Here is a 15,721-nt window from a genome sequence, read left to right on the forward strand (position 1 = left end):
TACTATTATATCTAAAATATATGTAAATTATACCTATTATAACTGCAGAAGATTTAGATTGGGGAAAATTATGAGATTTTCATTTTAATATTAAAATCCCTTTTAAATATGCTGCTTAAAGTTTTATGTTTAAAAAATTATTTTGGGACTTCCCTGGTGGTCTAGTGGTTAAGACTTTGCCTTCCAATGCAGGGGGTGTGGGTTTGATCCCTGGTCATAGAGCTAAGATCCCACATGCCTCACAGCCAGAAGACCAAAACACAAAACAGAAGCTCTGTTGTAACAAATTACTGGAGGAAAACCAGAAGTCCGTCGTGATCTACACAAAACACTCACACCAGGAGTTCCCGTGTGGTCTCCTGGACTCTGCACTCTGCACTCTCATTGCCAAGGGCCCAGGTTTGCTAACCTGGTTAGGGAACTAAAACCCCACAAGCCACACAGCGTGGTCAGACACACACACACACGATATTGACACAGAATTATTAGCAATGTTCCAGATTTCTAACTTTTACAATTTTAGTAGCATAGAAATGCTCAGCTCAGGACTTTCAGAAGAAAACATTAAAGAGGTTACCTTTGGAGTATGGGTCTATGGATCTAGATTCAGGGGCTTAGCAAACTCCTTTGAGACTGCAAGTATGACATTATCATTTGCTTTTTTTCCCTCTAAAGAGAATCCGTATCTTTCATCAGATTCTTGAAAGAGTATGTGATCAAAAAAAGTTAGATTCTAAGGAAAGAGGGTAAACCGACTTTCTGTTCTAATATAGGGACTAGATATAGGATTTTTCTCTCTCTCTTTTTTTTTTAATGAAAACAAGGTCATAATGTTATTGGGGAAAAATGTGTTTCTCTTTCTTATCTTGCAGTTGACAATTAAAGCATTACACGTGCGCCCAGAGTCTGGCAGGTCCCCACAGGAGTGCTGCCTAAGAGTGTCACTAATGCCACTTCGCCTCAATATTGACCAGGTCTGTATTGCAAACATAATGCATGGAGATATGATTAAATAGATATCCCATGTTCAGAGTGAGAAATTTAATTTAGTAGAATTATAATTTTGTTTATAACTTAAAGTTTATGGAGGTTGCATAATTAAAACAGAGTTCCTCTGGTAAAGGACAGGACAGATTCATTAGGTGTTGAAATCTGAACTGTGAGTAAACATTGTTAGATGTTATCCTCCAGTCTCCTACTTGCTGTCTACATGACAGAGCACTTAATAGCTGCCTCTTATGTTCTCTGATCTTTACACACGCACTCCTGATGCAGATATACAGGTGTTTTCAGGAGATGAAAGGACTCCTTAATATGTATTATTGGAAGGTATAGGGGACTGTAATCACAGCACCTGTAAAGGAATTCCTGGGCAAAATGACAAATTAGTAGATGGGCGCTTAAACAGGTCACAGATGAAACAGATTTATGGAGGTAAAGAAACTCATTCTCCCGTATTCTAGCAAGCCCCCCGTCAGACAGCTCTGGGCTTTGCACTCGCCCAGAGAGCAGTCTGGAGCACAGTTGGCGCTCCTCTACCCACTCTGGGCAATGCCTCTGAGGACGGGGCGCTCTGCAGTGTGGTGGTGAGAGCATGGGTTTCACCAGACATGGGCTCACATCTCACTTCTCTTTTACTAATGTGTGGCTTCGGGTAAGTAACTAACTCTCTAAGCCTCAATTTCTTCACTGATAAAATGGAAAACATAGTACATGTAACATCACTTTTTAAAACATGGGGATTAAATGAGACTAGTGTCTGTAAAACACTTAGCTTGGTGCCTGGCACGCAGTGTTAAAGATCATAAGTGTTAACTGTTACCATCATTAACTGAAGCATATAACAACTATAGAAAATAAATGGAGTTTTTATAATGATCTGCTTTTGAAATAACAAAGCCTTGCTGTTGTATCATATATATTGGTGTGAGCTCAGGTTTGGAAGCAGCGTATATGTTGGGTAGTATTATTTGTTTGCTTAGTAATATTGATTAAATAATGTTGATTCACTATTTAAATAAGTAGCAGATAAATCAGGAATAATCTTAAATGATGTTTATATTGTAAACAAACTATAGGCCTAGCTCAGAGAAAATGTATTGTGAAGCACAGATGTGCAGCACAACTTTACTATGTGTGGCTTCTGAGCTGGGTCAGACTTGCCAGTGTGTGCTTAGACTTATGTTTTCTCATTATGATAAGAATCTTTTCAAGTCTGCATTTTAGTTTAATTTATCCATATTGGCCTAGTAGGAATATGATGCGAAGTATTTATGGGAAATTCAGTCTGTGAAAAATCACCAGTGTGAGCAAGAATTTGAGCAAGATTTATCTTTATGGCATGACTTTACCAGACTTAACAAGACCAATTTTCTCTAATAAGCTTTTTCTTTAATACTGAATGTTGATTTCTTCTGTAGAACTGTAAAACAGTATGATTTTAAAATGGAGAAACATTAATCTTAGCAAAAAAAAAAAATCAGGGAAATAAATGTTATGACTAAACTGAGGAGGAAAGGGAAATAATTTCCCAAGGTGCGAAACCTACGGAAACAAAGGCATGCTACAAACATACATGCCTTAGTGAGGAATATTACGATACAGAAGAGTCCTGTCTTCTAAGACTGACATACCATGCCAAACAGTCATTTGAATAGCAAGCCAAATTTGTATTTTTCTTTTAAAAACAAATCAGTTGATGAATGATAATGTTTTGAGTAGTATGTTTTTTACCAAGCACATCTCTGACTTTATCTTAACTGGACCAGAGCAACGTGCTGTTTGCTCGTGTTTCTCAAAAGCTGCATCGCCGTTGCCACTTGCTGCAGTTGCCTCCCAAGCTCAGGTACCTGTAGGACAGGCAGGACACGGGGTCCCTAAGATGCAGTGATTTCCATGTCGGGAGGTAAGGAGATGATGGAGGCTGTGTAAGTAGGATGCTTGAGATCGAAATCTGAAGGGGCCAGATTTCCTGACTTTCTTAGTCTGGTGATCATTTTAGTATTGAACTGCCTTTAAATCTGTGTAGGGAAGACGTCAGTTCAGTTCAGTTGATCAGTCATGTCCAACTCTTTGCGACCCCATGGACTACAGCCTTCCAGGCTTCCCTGTCCCTCACCAACTCCTGGAGCTTGCTTAAACTCATGTCCATCGAGTTGATGATGCCTTCCAACCATCTCATCCTCTGTCGTCCCCTTCTCCTCCTGCCTTCAATCTTTCCAAGCATCAGGGTCTTTTCCAATGAGTCATATTAATTCCAAATCATTTGCTGAGTGATTGTCCCAGGTCTGAACTAGGATGCTGGGAATACCTAGATGAAGAAACATCCCTTCCTCAGAGATCTCTGTGTAATGGAGAGACTGCCAAAAAATCAGAGAACTTTAACACCCTGTGATAAAGATAGGCATAAAGATAAGTCCTGCTGAAAGAGGACTTTTAGGCTGGGCTGGGAGTTTGGAAGATGAGAGGTGATCAGGAAAGGCTTTCTGGAGGTAACACTCAAGCTGGTCTTAAGGAATGTAAAACTATGAATATTTGCAAAGGCATTGAGGGCCTAATTCAGGTTATGAGATGAGATGTGAGGCCATTGGGTAGGACAAGTGCCCAACTGAGGTGGGAAATGGTGAACATGTAGCAGCACCAGTTTGCATGTTTGTGATTTTTTTCAGCATCACCTGAGTATGACATTGAAAGTAATTCTTAAACCTTAAGTCATATCTCACTGATAGTAGCCTTTATCATAGGACCTTAAAGCTAGAAATAACTGTTTTATAGTTCAAGTTTAGTATAAATAAACAATATTTTTTAAAGTTTAAAAAAATGATTGTACTGAGGTATAATTTGTATGTAATAGGCAGAGATTTTTTAGGTATACAGTTTGAGTTTGACAAATATATACACTTGAGTAACTACTGCACCAGTTGAGATATAGAACAGTTTTTGTACCCTACAAAATTCGCTTGTGTCCTTTTGTGGTCAGTCCATCATCCCAAAGCAGCTGCTGATCTCACTTCATTACTGTAGAGCAGCTTTTTTTGTTCTACAGCTTATAAATGGAATTGTATCTGGCTTCCTGTTCTCAACATTATGCCCAGGAGATTTTTCTGAGTTGTAGCATGTATCAGCAGTCCATTCATTTTTATTCCTGAGCAGTGTTTCATTGTATGGGTACAACAACTTGTTTTTTCATTTACTTACTAATTTACAATGGATTGTTTTCTTGGTTTTGGCTGTTAATGGATAAAGCTGTTATGAAATTTGAAGTCTTTTAATGGACATATTTTTCAGTTTTCTTGGGTAATTATAAACAGGATGTCTAGGTCATAGGGTGAATGTGTGTTTACAATCATAAGAAGCTGCCAAATAGTTTTCCACAGTGGTTGTACCATTGCAGGTTCTCAGCAGTAACCGATGAGAGCAACAGCTGCTTCACGCTCTGACCAGACTTGGTGTTGTCTTTTTAATTTTGGCTATCTTATTTGGTGTTCATTGCCGTTTTAATTTGGATTTCCCTGATGACTAATGATGCTGGGCATCATCTCGTGAGCTTATTCAACATTTGTACATCTTCTTTTTTGAAGTGTGTATCTTTCTAGTTTTAAAGTTAGGTGGTTTGTCTTACTGAGTTGTAGGAAAGATTGAGGGCAGGAGAAGAGGGCGACAGAGGATGAGGTGGTTGGATGGCATCACTGACTCAATGGACATGAGTTTGGGCAAGCTCCAGGAGATGGTAAAGGACAGGGAAGCTGGCATGCCACATGCATTCTATGGGGCTGCAGAGTCGGACATAGCTGAGCAACTGAACAGCAAAGGAGTTTAGCATAAACACCAAAATCAAACATTTGGAGAACACTTTGAAAAGCTGATGATTAGTATCTCTTTGTTGTTGTAGTAAAAATGTGTAAAAACCACTGCTTTGTTAGTCGTCCTTTTCTCTTTTTTTTTTTGAAGGCAGTCATAAAAGCAAAACATTTTTAGTATTAAAACATTGCCATCTGGTGGCAAAAGGATAACATTTTATATGCTATTAACATGTAATACTTGATATATGTATATATCATATCTGGGCTTCCCAGGTGGTGCTAGTGGTAAAAAACTGCCTGCCAGCACAGGAGATGTAAGAGATGCAGATTCGATCCCTGCATTGGGAAGATCCCCTGGAGGTAGGCATGGCAACCCACGAGTATTCTTGTCTGGAGAATCCCGTGGACAGAGGAGCCTAGAAGCCTGTAGTCCATAAGATCGCAAAGAGTCGGACATGACTGAAGCAACTTAACATGCACATGCACATGTACCACATATATAGCGATTTATAATAAGTGTATATAATGTAAATAATATATAAACATCTATATAAATACATATGTGTAAAGAGTAATAATATAATGACCAATTCATCAGCTTATTCCCCGACTGCAGAACTGGAATATCCTAATACTATTGAAGCTGTCTGCTTGTTCTTCAGTCTAGACCTCAGTTTCTCATACACAACATTACGTAAAAAATACCTTTTTAACGTCTGTCATTGATCCCCCGACAAGTGTGATCAGTAGTGGATCAGACCCTTTGGAACGCCACTCAGGCTTTCCGTGTGCTGCTGCATATTGTGACCCTGTGATTCACCTTCACATTGTGTTCTGGTGCAGTTTTAATGTTTTATATTAAGTTAAGATTGTTTTTAATGGAAAGGAAGAATAAGAAAGAACAGGCTCAGGTATTTAATTTTCATAGTCTCTAAAATGGATTTGTCAGTTGCTATGAAGCTGCTAATAATGGGCAAAAATGGCTTGCATGTACAACATTAAGACCAGTCCAGTTTCAGAAGAGACCACACTGAGTGGGTGATTTTATTTACTTTTAGTTTTTACTTTGAATATCATGTCCAGTGAAGAAAATGTACTCAGGCAATATAGTCTTAAAAGCAGAAATAAGACATTAAGAACTTTTAAGTCATGTCTAAGTATTGAGTACTTGCTAGCTGCTATTATTATTGTTAGTCATACTCCTGCTACCAATTCAGAGAGCCAGTGCCAAATAAGAAAGAGACTGCTATATTTCTATGAAAACTAAAATGTTCTTTGATTTAGAAATAGCCATTTAATTTCTAACTCATCTGTACATTAGTTTCCACATCTATAAATTAATTTTCTCAGAGTTGTGAGAATTAACAAGGGCGAGTGTGAGAGAGAAAGGAATTGAGAATAGGCACAGTGTAGGCACTGGATAAATTATAGCTGTATATGATGAGTGAAATGTGAGACTTCACGGTTCTTTGTTTCACAGTTTTAAAAATAGCTGCACCTTTTTAAACCCTTTTAGTTATAATTACATCTCTCAATTTTAGGATGCCTTGTTCTTCTTGAAGGATTTCTTCACAAGTCTTTCTACAGAAGTAGAGCTTCTCATGACTCCAGATCCAGAAGGTATTAAATATGTAGAATTTGAAAAAGTCTATAGTGTGTACTTGGATTGATTTTGATTGTTACGAGACCTTTATGAGAATGTACTTACAGATCTTTTCTCTCATTTATATAAATGTGTTCTATGATTATTTTTCTTAAGTTGTGCATATGTAGTTTATGTGAAAGTACTGTAGTTCCCCCTTATCCTCAGGAGGTATGTTCCAAGACCCCCAGTGGGTGCCTAAAAGTGCAGATAATACCAAACCCTAAATGTACTAAGTTTTTTCTTTACATACTAGCCTATGACAAAGTTTAATTTATAAATTAGGTACAGTAAGAGACTAACAATAATAACTAATAAGAACAATTATAATAGTATACTGTAATAAAAGTTAGGTGAGTATGATCTCTTTCTTTCTCTCAGAATATCTTATACAAATTTAATGACTTTTCCATCTTAGCTAAACACTTACCATGCACTGTAGCTGTAACCTTTGTAGTTTGAGGTACAACAGCAAAATGGGCATGAATTCCCTTTTCCTTCATCACAGTTTCACAGATTTGTTCTTACTGTAGAGCTTAGCAGGCTGAGCATATTGATTTTTTTTGTCCTTATTAAGTCAAGAACTTTCATCTTTTCACTTAATATATTATGGCTTCTCTTTGGTATATCGGAATTGCCAGCATCACTGTTCTTGCGCTTTGGGGTCATTATTAATAAAATAAGGGTTACTTAGCATAAGCACTGACCTGATAACTAAGACGTCCACCCAGTGGCTCACGGGCGGGATATACTGGACAGAGGGCTGATTCACCTTCTGGCGGGGCAGAGAAATGGTGCAAGATTTCATCATGCAGCTCAGTGGTGTGCAGTTGAGAACTTAGTTGTTTATTTCTGAAATTTTCCACTTCGTATTTTTGGACCATAGTTGACCTTGGAAAGTGAAACTAAAGATGGAGAGGGGGCTACTGTGAAAGATTTATCTATAGCAGTAGTTGTATTTATTAAACGAAATACTATAAAACAAGTTAATTGTAGATTGGTTTAAGTTGGTCTAAAGAAGCATACCTAATTTTCTAAATGTGCACATTATCTTTTCAGTTAAAAAGTCTCCTGGGGCTGATGTCACCTGCAGTTTGCCAAGGCATTTAAGCACCTCAAAAGAGCCAAATCTAGGTCTTTCTTTCCCTGGGCCAAAGCAGCCTTCCCCAAATGGCAGTGCCGATTCAGTGCAAGCGGTTAATGGGGAAGAAGAGAAGGACTTCTCTCCTGAAGAAGCGTTGTTTAGTGATCAGCCTGTGTTTTTTAGGTAAATCATTCAATTTTGACAACAAAAGACGTTATTTTAGAGTTTGAAAGTTGTTCTTTAACGTGTTTGTGTGACACAGAAATCGTGGCGTTACCTCAGCTTTTCTCTGCACTGGCAAATAATCAGCGGGTATGAGTCAGACATGACCGAAGCAACTTAGCACACAAACTTGCATACTTATTTATATGAGGCTTCCTGGGTGGTGTCAGTGGTGAAGAATCCGCCTGCCAGTGTAGGAGACACAAGAGATGCGGGTTCGATGCCTGAGTTGGGAAGATTCTCTGGAGGAGGAAATGGCAACCCATTCCAGTATTCTTGCCTGGAAAATTCCATGGTCCGTGGAGCCTGGTGGGCTACAGTCCATGGGAGTCTAAATTAGAGTTGGACATGGCTGAGTGTGCGCATGCACACACACACACAGACACACACACACGCGCGCGCGCTTGTATGTGGGCCCCGCCCACATGCACCTCTCATTTACACCTAGTGCCTGGAAAATTCCATGGTCAGTGGAGCCTGGTGGGCTACAGTCCATGGGAGTCTAAATTAGAGTTGGACATGGCTGAGTGTGCGCATGCACACACACACACACACGCCCGCGCGCGCGCTTGTATGTGGGCCCCGCCCACATGCACCTGTCATTTACACCTAGTAACCCTGGCTCAGGGCTCATCCTCCTGTTGACCCTGTAGCAGGAATTTTCTCTTCTCTTAGTTTCTTCTTTTTCCCTCTTTCTGTCCCTCTCTTCCTGCTCACTCTCAGAGCCTGTTAGTGTCTCCATGACCATGATGCTGTCTGTTTCCCTCACACACCTCACCTTCAGCACCCCTCCCTTTTCCCTTACCGGGATTTTCTGTCTGGTTTCTCTGCCCTTCCCTATCACTGCTGTGTCTTGTGACCCTCTACTCTCTGGCTAAGTTGGCATCATAGGGAAACCCGGGTCCCTACACTGCTGCTGGCTGCCGTGACTACAGCCAACCACTAGCTGGTTGCCTGCCATTTCCAGTTCCATTCATTCTTCCCTTCTTTCTTTCCCAGCCCTTGATGGTGGGGATGGAGCCTAGGCTCTATTGGAAGGAAAGAGGTCAAAGATCAAAACCACCTCTGTTATGAGAGACAACTCCCTTCCCTGGTTTTCTGTACTCCTCTCCTGCTGACATCAGTGTTCCCCAAGTTCTGTCTTTCTCTCTAAGGTTGGACTTTGGCCCAGAGTGGGCAGTTGTTGTCGTTCAGTCACTGAGTCAATGTCTGACTCTTTGCAACCCAATGGAGTGTAGCCCCCCAGGCTCCTCAGTCCACAGGATTTCCCAGGCAAGAATCCTGAAGTGGGTTGCCATTTCCTTCTCCAGGGAATCTTCCTTACTCAGGAGTCAAACCCATGTCTCCTGCATTGGCAGGCAGATTCTTTGCCACTGAGTCACCTGGGAAGTTCTAAGTAGGCAGCACAACTATGTTAAAGTGTTTTCATGTTTTGAATATCTTGTGTATTGACGAAGATAGTCAGAAAATATAATGGAATGTGAGAATTGGAGAGATCCTGAAATAGAGGATCTCTGGTGATTCTTAACTTTTCTTTCATAAAGGAAGAGCCTCTTATTATTTTCCTACTTTGCTTTTTTATTAAAAATTTTTTTCTACCAAAAAATTGTGTGTCCTAAGAAATAACTTGAATTCTCACTTTGTATTAATCACGTATAAGCTGCCGATTTTTGGTTTTTGTGAACACTGGATAACCATTATAAAAAAAAATCAAATAGTTACAATTCTGATTTGAGAACATGGAAACTTGGCTCTTTTTAATCAGTTTGTGTAGACTCACTTACTTAGGTAAATATTTGTTTTTTCCACTAGACTACTTAATAGCTTGTAGATTCGTATTTCTACTCTCAAAAACTGCTAGAGTGTCTAGGACCCTGGTGTAATACTTAGTGATATAGTTTAGATTACTCACTTTACTGACCAAGTTAACGCAAGAGAGGAGAGGTGACTTGCTCAAGGCCACACAGTTAGCGGCCATGCCAGGACTAGAGTGGAGGTCTTCTTAATCCCAAATTCAGTACATTTTCCGATTAATGACATAATAGTCTCCTCTCCTACAAACATTTATTCACTCCACAAATATATATTGAACACATTATATGTATGTCAGATTTTATTCTAGGTACAGTGAACAGAGTAGAGAAAAATACTGAGTGAGTTTACAGATAATTAAAATATTTGATGTACCTTATTACATGCCTTGGAGGAACAGCAAGAAAGGTAGCAGAGCTGTTGAGGGGCCATTGCCATAGAAACAGATACAGACGGGTGTTCGGAAGATGAGGGGTGACCTGGACCCCAGACTTCCTGTAGTCACTGATGTAGGTTCAGTGTTTCCTTTTTACTGTAGGTTAAGGACTTTTGCAGGATTACTTGGGATGACTTAGTGTATAACCACTGACATTAATTCTGTAGTAAAATGTGTTTCAACTTGCAATTTATAGTCCAGCTTTTGGAAGCCAACTGCTTTTGTTTGATGTGTATAGTTGTAATTTCATTCAGAATCCCCAAGTGTGTCAATATCCTGTTTATAGGCATTAATTTCAAAAATGTTAAAATTCACCAATGTACATGGGGTTTAAAAATTAACTGATGAAGACACTTCAGCTCAGAGAGTTTAAATTACTTGCCTTGACTGTATCCCATATAACTGATAAAACTAGGGTTCATGTCGGGGTCTTCTGGATCTTTGTTTCATCGTGGAACTAAAATAAATACCTCAGCTCTTCTTTTTTACTTCTTGGTGATGATTATATTATTTGGTTTTTATTAGTTTGCTCTTTGTATGAATTGAATACCTGCCAGAATAAATTTCTCTAACTTAAATTTTTTTTAGTAAATGAGGAAAAGGTTTTTAAAATATAATAAATAAAATTTATAAGATTAACATTGTTTAGTTGTTATATTGTCTTAAGAAGGTATACGGCTGAAAGACATTTTCTTTTATTTAGATCTTAATATATTCACATTATTTATTTTGTGGTTTTTATTCTCCAGTTGAAAAGGTTAATTTACATCTAATTTCAGCTATTAGTAATTTTTAATATAAATAACTTCCCTTCTTTCTTTATCTTCAGAGAATTTAGATTCACATCAGAAGTTCCTATTCGACTTGATTATCATGGGAAGCATGTATCAATGGATCAGGTCTGGAAATTTTGCACAAATATACTCTACAGAATTATCTCATTTGTTTTTCTAGTGCATTCAGTTTTTAGGAAACTTTTTCCATCGTAGTTTATATGTTTGAAATGAAGTGTAAGATTTTAAAATTTAATTCTATTTTTAAAGTAAATATAATTTACTTAAGAAACTATGAATAAAATTTGGATGTCAGTTGGGTCTTATAAAATACATGTACTTTTTTGATATAAATATTTTAGGTGTTAGCTTAATTAGTGAATTTTTTTTTAATTTTAAAGGGTACATTAGCTGGGATTTTGATTGGTCTTGCCCAGTTAAACTGCTCTGAACTAAAGCTGAAGAGGCTTTTCTATCGACATGGGTAAGTTGATTTATTATATGAGACTTTAAGATGTAGTTACTAAAGTTAGTTTACAGTTAAACAACATAGATAATTTAATTATTTTACAGTGTTATTTGAAGAGAGCTCATTTTTAGAGGGTTTTTACTGGCTAGGGGCTATTTTTTTATTCTGAGAGAATAGTAGTAGTTTGAAGAGAGCATTTCACTAAAAAACAGCTGTAGTTAGGATTTTTTTAATAATTTCCCAAAGTTATAAATTCGCCTATATGGAAGTTCACAAGGTAATGGTCCTTAGTAGCTAAGAACTGTGTGACAATTTATAGATGTTGAATTAATCCTTTGCCAAAGCTTTAGATTTTAAAGAAGTAAAAACAGTGGAAATGCACACTTGTGTATATTACCTCAGCCTTTTATAGAAATTATTCGCATTACAATTAGGTTAAATGTATGTGTATACACACACACACACACACACACACACACATATATAGTAAAATTGAAAATCTATAAAATTTCATCCATGTAATTTGTAGATTTTTTTGTCTTAAGTGAAAAGAATAAAAAATATCCCCCAAACTGTGTAAACCTATAAATTTCACTCTTCTTCCCATATACTAATAGTCATTTTCTCTAGTTTGCTAGGTGTGGACAAATTATTCTCATATGCAATCACCGAATGGCTTACTGACATTAAGAAGAACCAGCTGCCAGGAATCCTGGGAGGTGTTGGGCCTATGCATTCACTAGTACAACTAGGTGAGTGTTCTTTTTTAATTAGAAGATAATTTATTTTACCTGATCAATGATTCTTAACCCTTTTGGGATTATGGATGCCTTTGAGAATCTATGTGAGGATCATCTTTCTAGAAAAATCTACCTGTTTGTCATACACAACAAATGTTGCGTCCCATTTTAGGGGTTAAAAATCCAAGGGTTAGAATGGTACCAGAGATTTGAGCTCCAGTGGTCCTATTTTTCTTTTTAAATGTTTTCTTATTGTGATAAAAGTCACATAATATAAAACATGCTATTTTAACTGTATTTAACTGTACATTTCAGTGGCACTGAGTATGTTCAGTTGTTGCGCTGCTCTCACCATCATCTATCTCCTGAACTTTTCACTTTCCTAAACTGAACTCTGTCCCCATTAAACTCTTAAGCCCTCATTCCTCACCACCCTCCTGACCCACCTCCGGCATCTGCCAATGTATTTTCCAACTCTGTGAATTTGAGGAAAATACCTTGCCTATTCTAGGCACCTTGTATACATGGAAGAAGCAGTGTTTGTCTTCACCTGCTGTACTGCAGCATTCCTATTAATTTCTGTATGTTGACTGTTGTTCTAGTGCAAGGCCTCAAGGACTTGGTCTGGCTACCGATTGAGCAGTACCGAAAGGATGGCCGCATTGTCAGAGGATTTCAGAGAGGGGCTGCCTCCTTCGGCACCTCGACAGCCATGGCTGCTCTCGAGCTCACGAACAGAATGGTGCAAACCATACAGGTGACTTGCAGGAGACCAGTGTAATCTCCAGAAAGAGGCAGAGCCGCTATAAACTCTTGACTTATTTTGGTTTTAAAATGACACTGTGAAAATGTTTAAAACCTGAGAATATTTTATTTGTAATGACTTAGTATCATTACATTTTTTTTGGATTATCTGTCCATTGTTACATAATTAGTAGAATTAAGTGGTGGACTACAGTGTCAAATTTGTTTGCCTGTTTCAGGTAAATTATAACTATTAAGTTAGCCAAAGATTTATTATCACTACCTTTCTGTGGTAAGATCATAGCTGAATGTAATGACGGCACTAGAGATCCAATAGTAGTTGTATTCAGGTTTGCTATTAAGTTTTAAACTCCAGTTGGCCTTATCCAGTTGTGCAGAGACCACGCATTCTTGTCTAGCCTGGTAACAGAGTGTTCTCAGAAGAGAGATGAGGAACTGAAAAAAGCTGCTCAATGCAGATACTAATGTATACGTTAACATTCTTGTTATAAAAGGAATACATTCTGGTTATAAAGAATTCAGACGCTGCAGAAGGGCCTGCCTGAGTGGGAGTCCCCCTGCTGTTCCTCACTCCCCTTAGGAAGTGCACTGCTGGAGGCACACCTCCCCAGACTTTGTTCTGACTCCCCTTTCCTCTCTGATGAACCGTCCAGGCAGCAGCAGAGACTGCGTATGACATGGTGTCTCCAGGCACCCTTTCTATCGAGCCCAAGAAGGTCAGAAGGTTCCCCCATCACCGGTTAGCCCACCAGCCAGTGGACCTGAGGGAAGGGGTGGCCAAGGCCTACAGTGTCGTGAAGGAGGTGAGTGGCTGCCCCAGGGATGGGCCGGGAGCAGTTTGCGTCCTTTTCTGGAGTTTGTCGAAAGAGCATCAGGGCTTTGGCTTTGTTCTGAAGGAACCCCGAGGGTGGCTTTGGGACTGTTTTGCCACTGATGAGTGCAGATATGTGCGTAGGTAAGAGGGGAGGGCTACGTCCTGGCCTGCAGGCTCTCAAGACTAGCGATCTCACGGGAAGACTGGTCTCTTCAAGGACAGAGGCAAGCGGAGGCTGGTAGAAGCGCACCGTGAACTCACCAGGGAGGCTCACCACGTTTGTATTTTGCTGGTTTCCTCAGGTTTCTTTGAAAAGCAAATTTTTTTAGGTTAATCGCAAACCCTAATTCCGTTCCCATGCGCTCACAATCCTGAAGATGGTACATTTTTTTTCTATTCATGTTTTTATAGTTTCATATAAGTATGTCATCATAAGCAAATACTATTGTTTATATTTTAAAAGTTAGTATAAATGGTATCATATATCTGTAAATTTTGTCTTTCAAGATACATCCTTGTTGATATATGTAGGTCTGATTTAAACTTTTATCATGTTTCATTGTGTGAATATAGCATAATTTATTTATCTTTGTGTTGGTGGACAGTTTCCATTTTTTCCCCTAAAATACTGCTATTGGAATGTCATTTAAATGTCCCTTTGTTCACATGTGCAAGAGGTTATTAAAGGTGGAATTGGTGATTTGTAACTGTTTGAATCCTGAGACTCATTAAGCACTGCCAGATTTATTAAGTATTGCCAGATTGTAATTTAGTTGCACCAGTGAATCCTGGTCCTTTATGGATGTTGACAGGAGCATTCCCTCCGTGTCTTAATCTTTTTCTTTTTTTAATTGACATATGAGGAAGTTTGAGGTTATTTTACTTATGATTTGTGTATTAGGATTTCATTAATGATATTTTCCCCTCTCATATTCTGACAGACAGAAGTGCCTTAGGACAGTCTTTTACCTGACAAAAGTAACCTCTGTGGTTCCAAATGCAGGAAGACCACTGAAGTAAGAATATGTATTAGTGGCTAAATAAAGGCAAGGCCACTGGTCACCTCTCTTAAAAAGAGATTTAGTCGGGAGAATGAAGAGAGCTGATTACCTGTCAGATCTGTTCCTATAGATGTCAGGATTAGGCCAGTTATCAGTAGACATGTTAGAAATCAGGTTTGTAAAGACGATCCTGGGCTTTCAGGCATAGCAGGGGCGGCTGGCAGCAGGGTATTATAGCACTTGGGTATGCAGCACTTTGGGCTTCCTGGGTGGTGCGGTGGTAAAGTCTCTGCCTGCCAGTGCAGGAGACACAGGAGATGGTGGTTGGATACCTGGGTCGGGAGGATCCCCTGGAGAGGGAATGGCAGCCCGCTTCAGTGTTCTTGCCCGGAGAGTCCAGTGTACGCAGGGGCTTGGCAGGCTGCAGTCCATGGGGTCACAGAGTCAGGCACGATTGAGCAGCTAGCACTTCCCTTCACAGATTGTGAAAGTGAAGACTAGCTTTGGGGCCAGGACAAGGTTCCTTGATTTCCCTGAGAGCCTGAAGTTCTTCTCACTATGCCTCTCACTGAAGCGGCCACAAGAGGACAGTGCTTCGTGGCCCTTAGGGGTCCTGAGTTAGACAAACGGGAGAGATTCGAAAGCCATGTGTGACGACTCACCAGTGACAGCAGTGTCACGTTTTACCACCCTGGCTTGACCTACGCATTTACACATTCAGCTCTAAAGCTCAGGATTATTTTCATGTCACACAGTTGTAAGAAGAATCAAAAATGCTGCAAAAACTTCATTTCTGGTTATTAAACCTGTTCCTGCTTTGTGTTCTCAGAGTTTTCTGTCTTTAATAAAGTGTTCTATTTAGTCTCTTATCTTAATTGAATGTTCCAGTTATCTTTTCTAGTGCATAGCCAGTAATTTAAAACTAATTAAATTATTTTTTGAAGCTCAGTAGAATTAGGTTTTTCTGTTGGCAGTTGAAACACAGGAGTTATCGCCATATTCATTTAGTGATTATGTTTATTCAGGAAGCTTTGTTTGCTAAATTTGATTTAACCAGAGTGATTAATAGAGCCAGAGAAGCTACTCTTAGAGTATTAACTATTTCCGTGCACATCCCTGTGTGAAACTGTAGTCTAGCTACATTTTCTGTACCTAACTGTC

General features: G+C 39.0%; 1 protein-coding gene across 5 annotated transcripts in view; it reads left to right on the top strand.

The window, feature by feature from the left end:
* Positions 1–15,721, top strand: part of ATG2B (autophagy related 2B) — a 74,719-nt gene that overhangs the window by 53,739 nt on the left and 5,259 nt on the right. For all 5 annotated transcript variants that reach the window (XM_020899130.2, XM_020899129.2, XM_070477875.1 and 2 more), the window contains 8 exons: positions 873–974; positions 6,344–6,422; positions 7,504–7,711; positions 10,828–10,897; positions 11,173–11,255; positions 11,871–11,992; positions 12,583–12,737; positions 13,399–13,548. In XM_020899130.2, coding sequence (XP_020754789.2) covers positions 873–974; positions 6,344–6,422; positions 7,504–7,711; positions 10,828–10,897; positions 11,173–11,255; positions 11,871–11,992; positions 12,583–12,737; positions 13,399–13,548 — 969 coding nt within the window. The remainder of the gene's footprint in view (positions 1–872; positions 975–6,343; positions 6,423–7,503; positions 7,712–10,827; positions 10,898–11,172; positions 11,256–11,870; positions 11,993–12,582; positions 12,738–13,398; positions 13,549–15,721) is intronic.

Source organism: Odocoileus virginianus, chromosome 16 (assembly GCF_023699985.2).
Source record: "Odocoileus virginianus isolate 20LAN1187 ecotype Illinois chromosome 16, Ovbor_1.2, whole genome shotgun sequence".
Taxonomy (NCBI): Eukaryota; Metazoa; Chordata; class Mammalia; order Artiodactyla; family Cervidae; genus Odocoileus; species Odocoileus virginianus.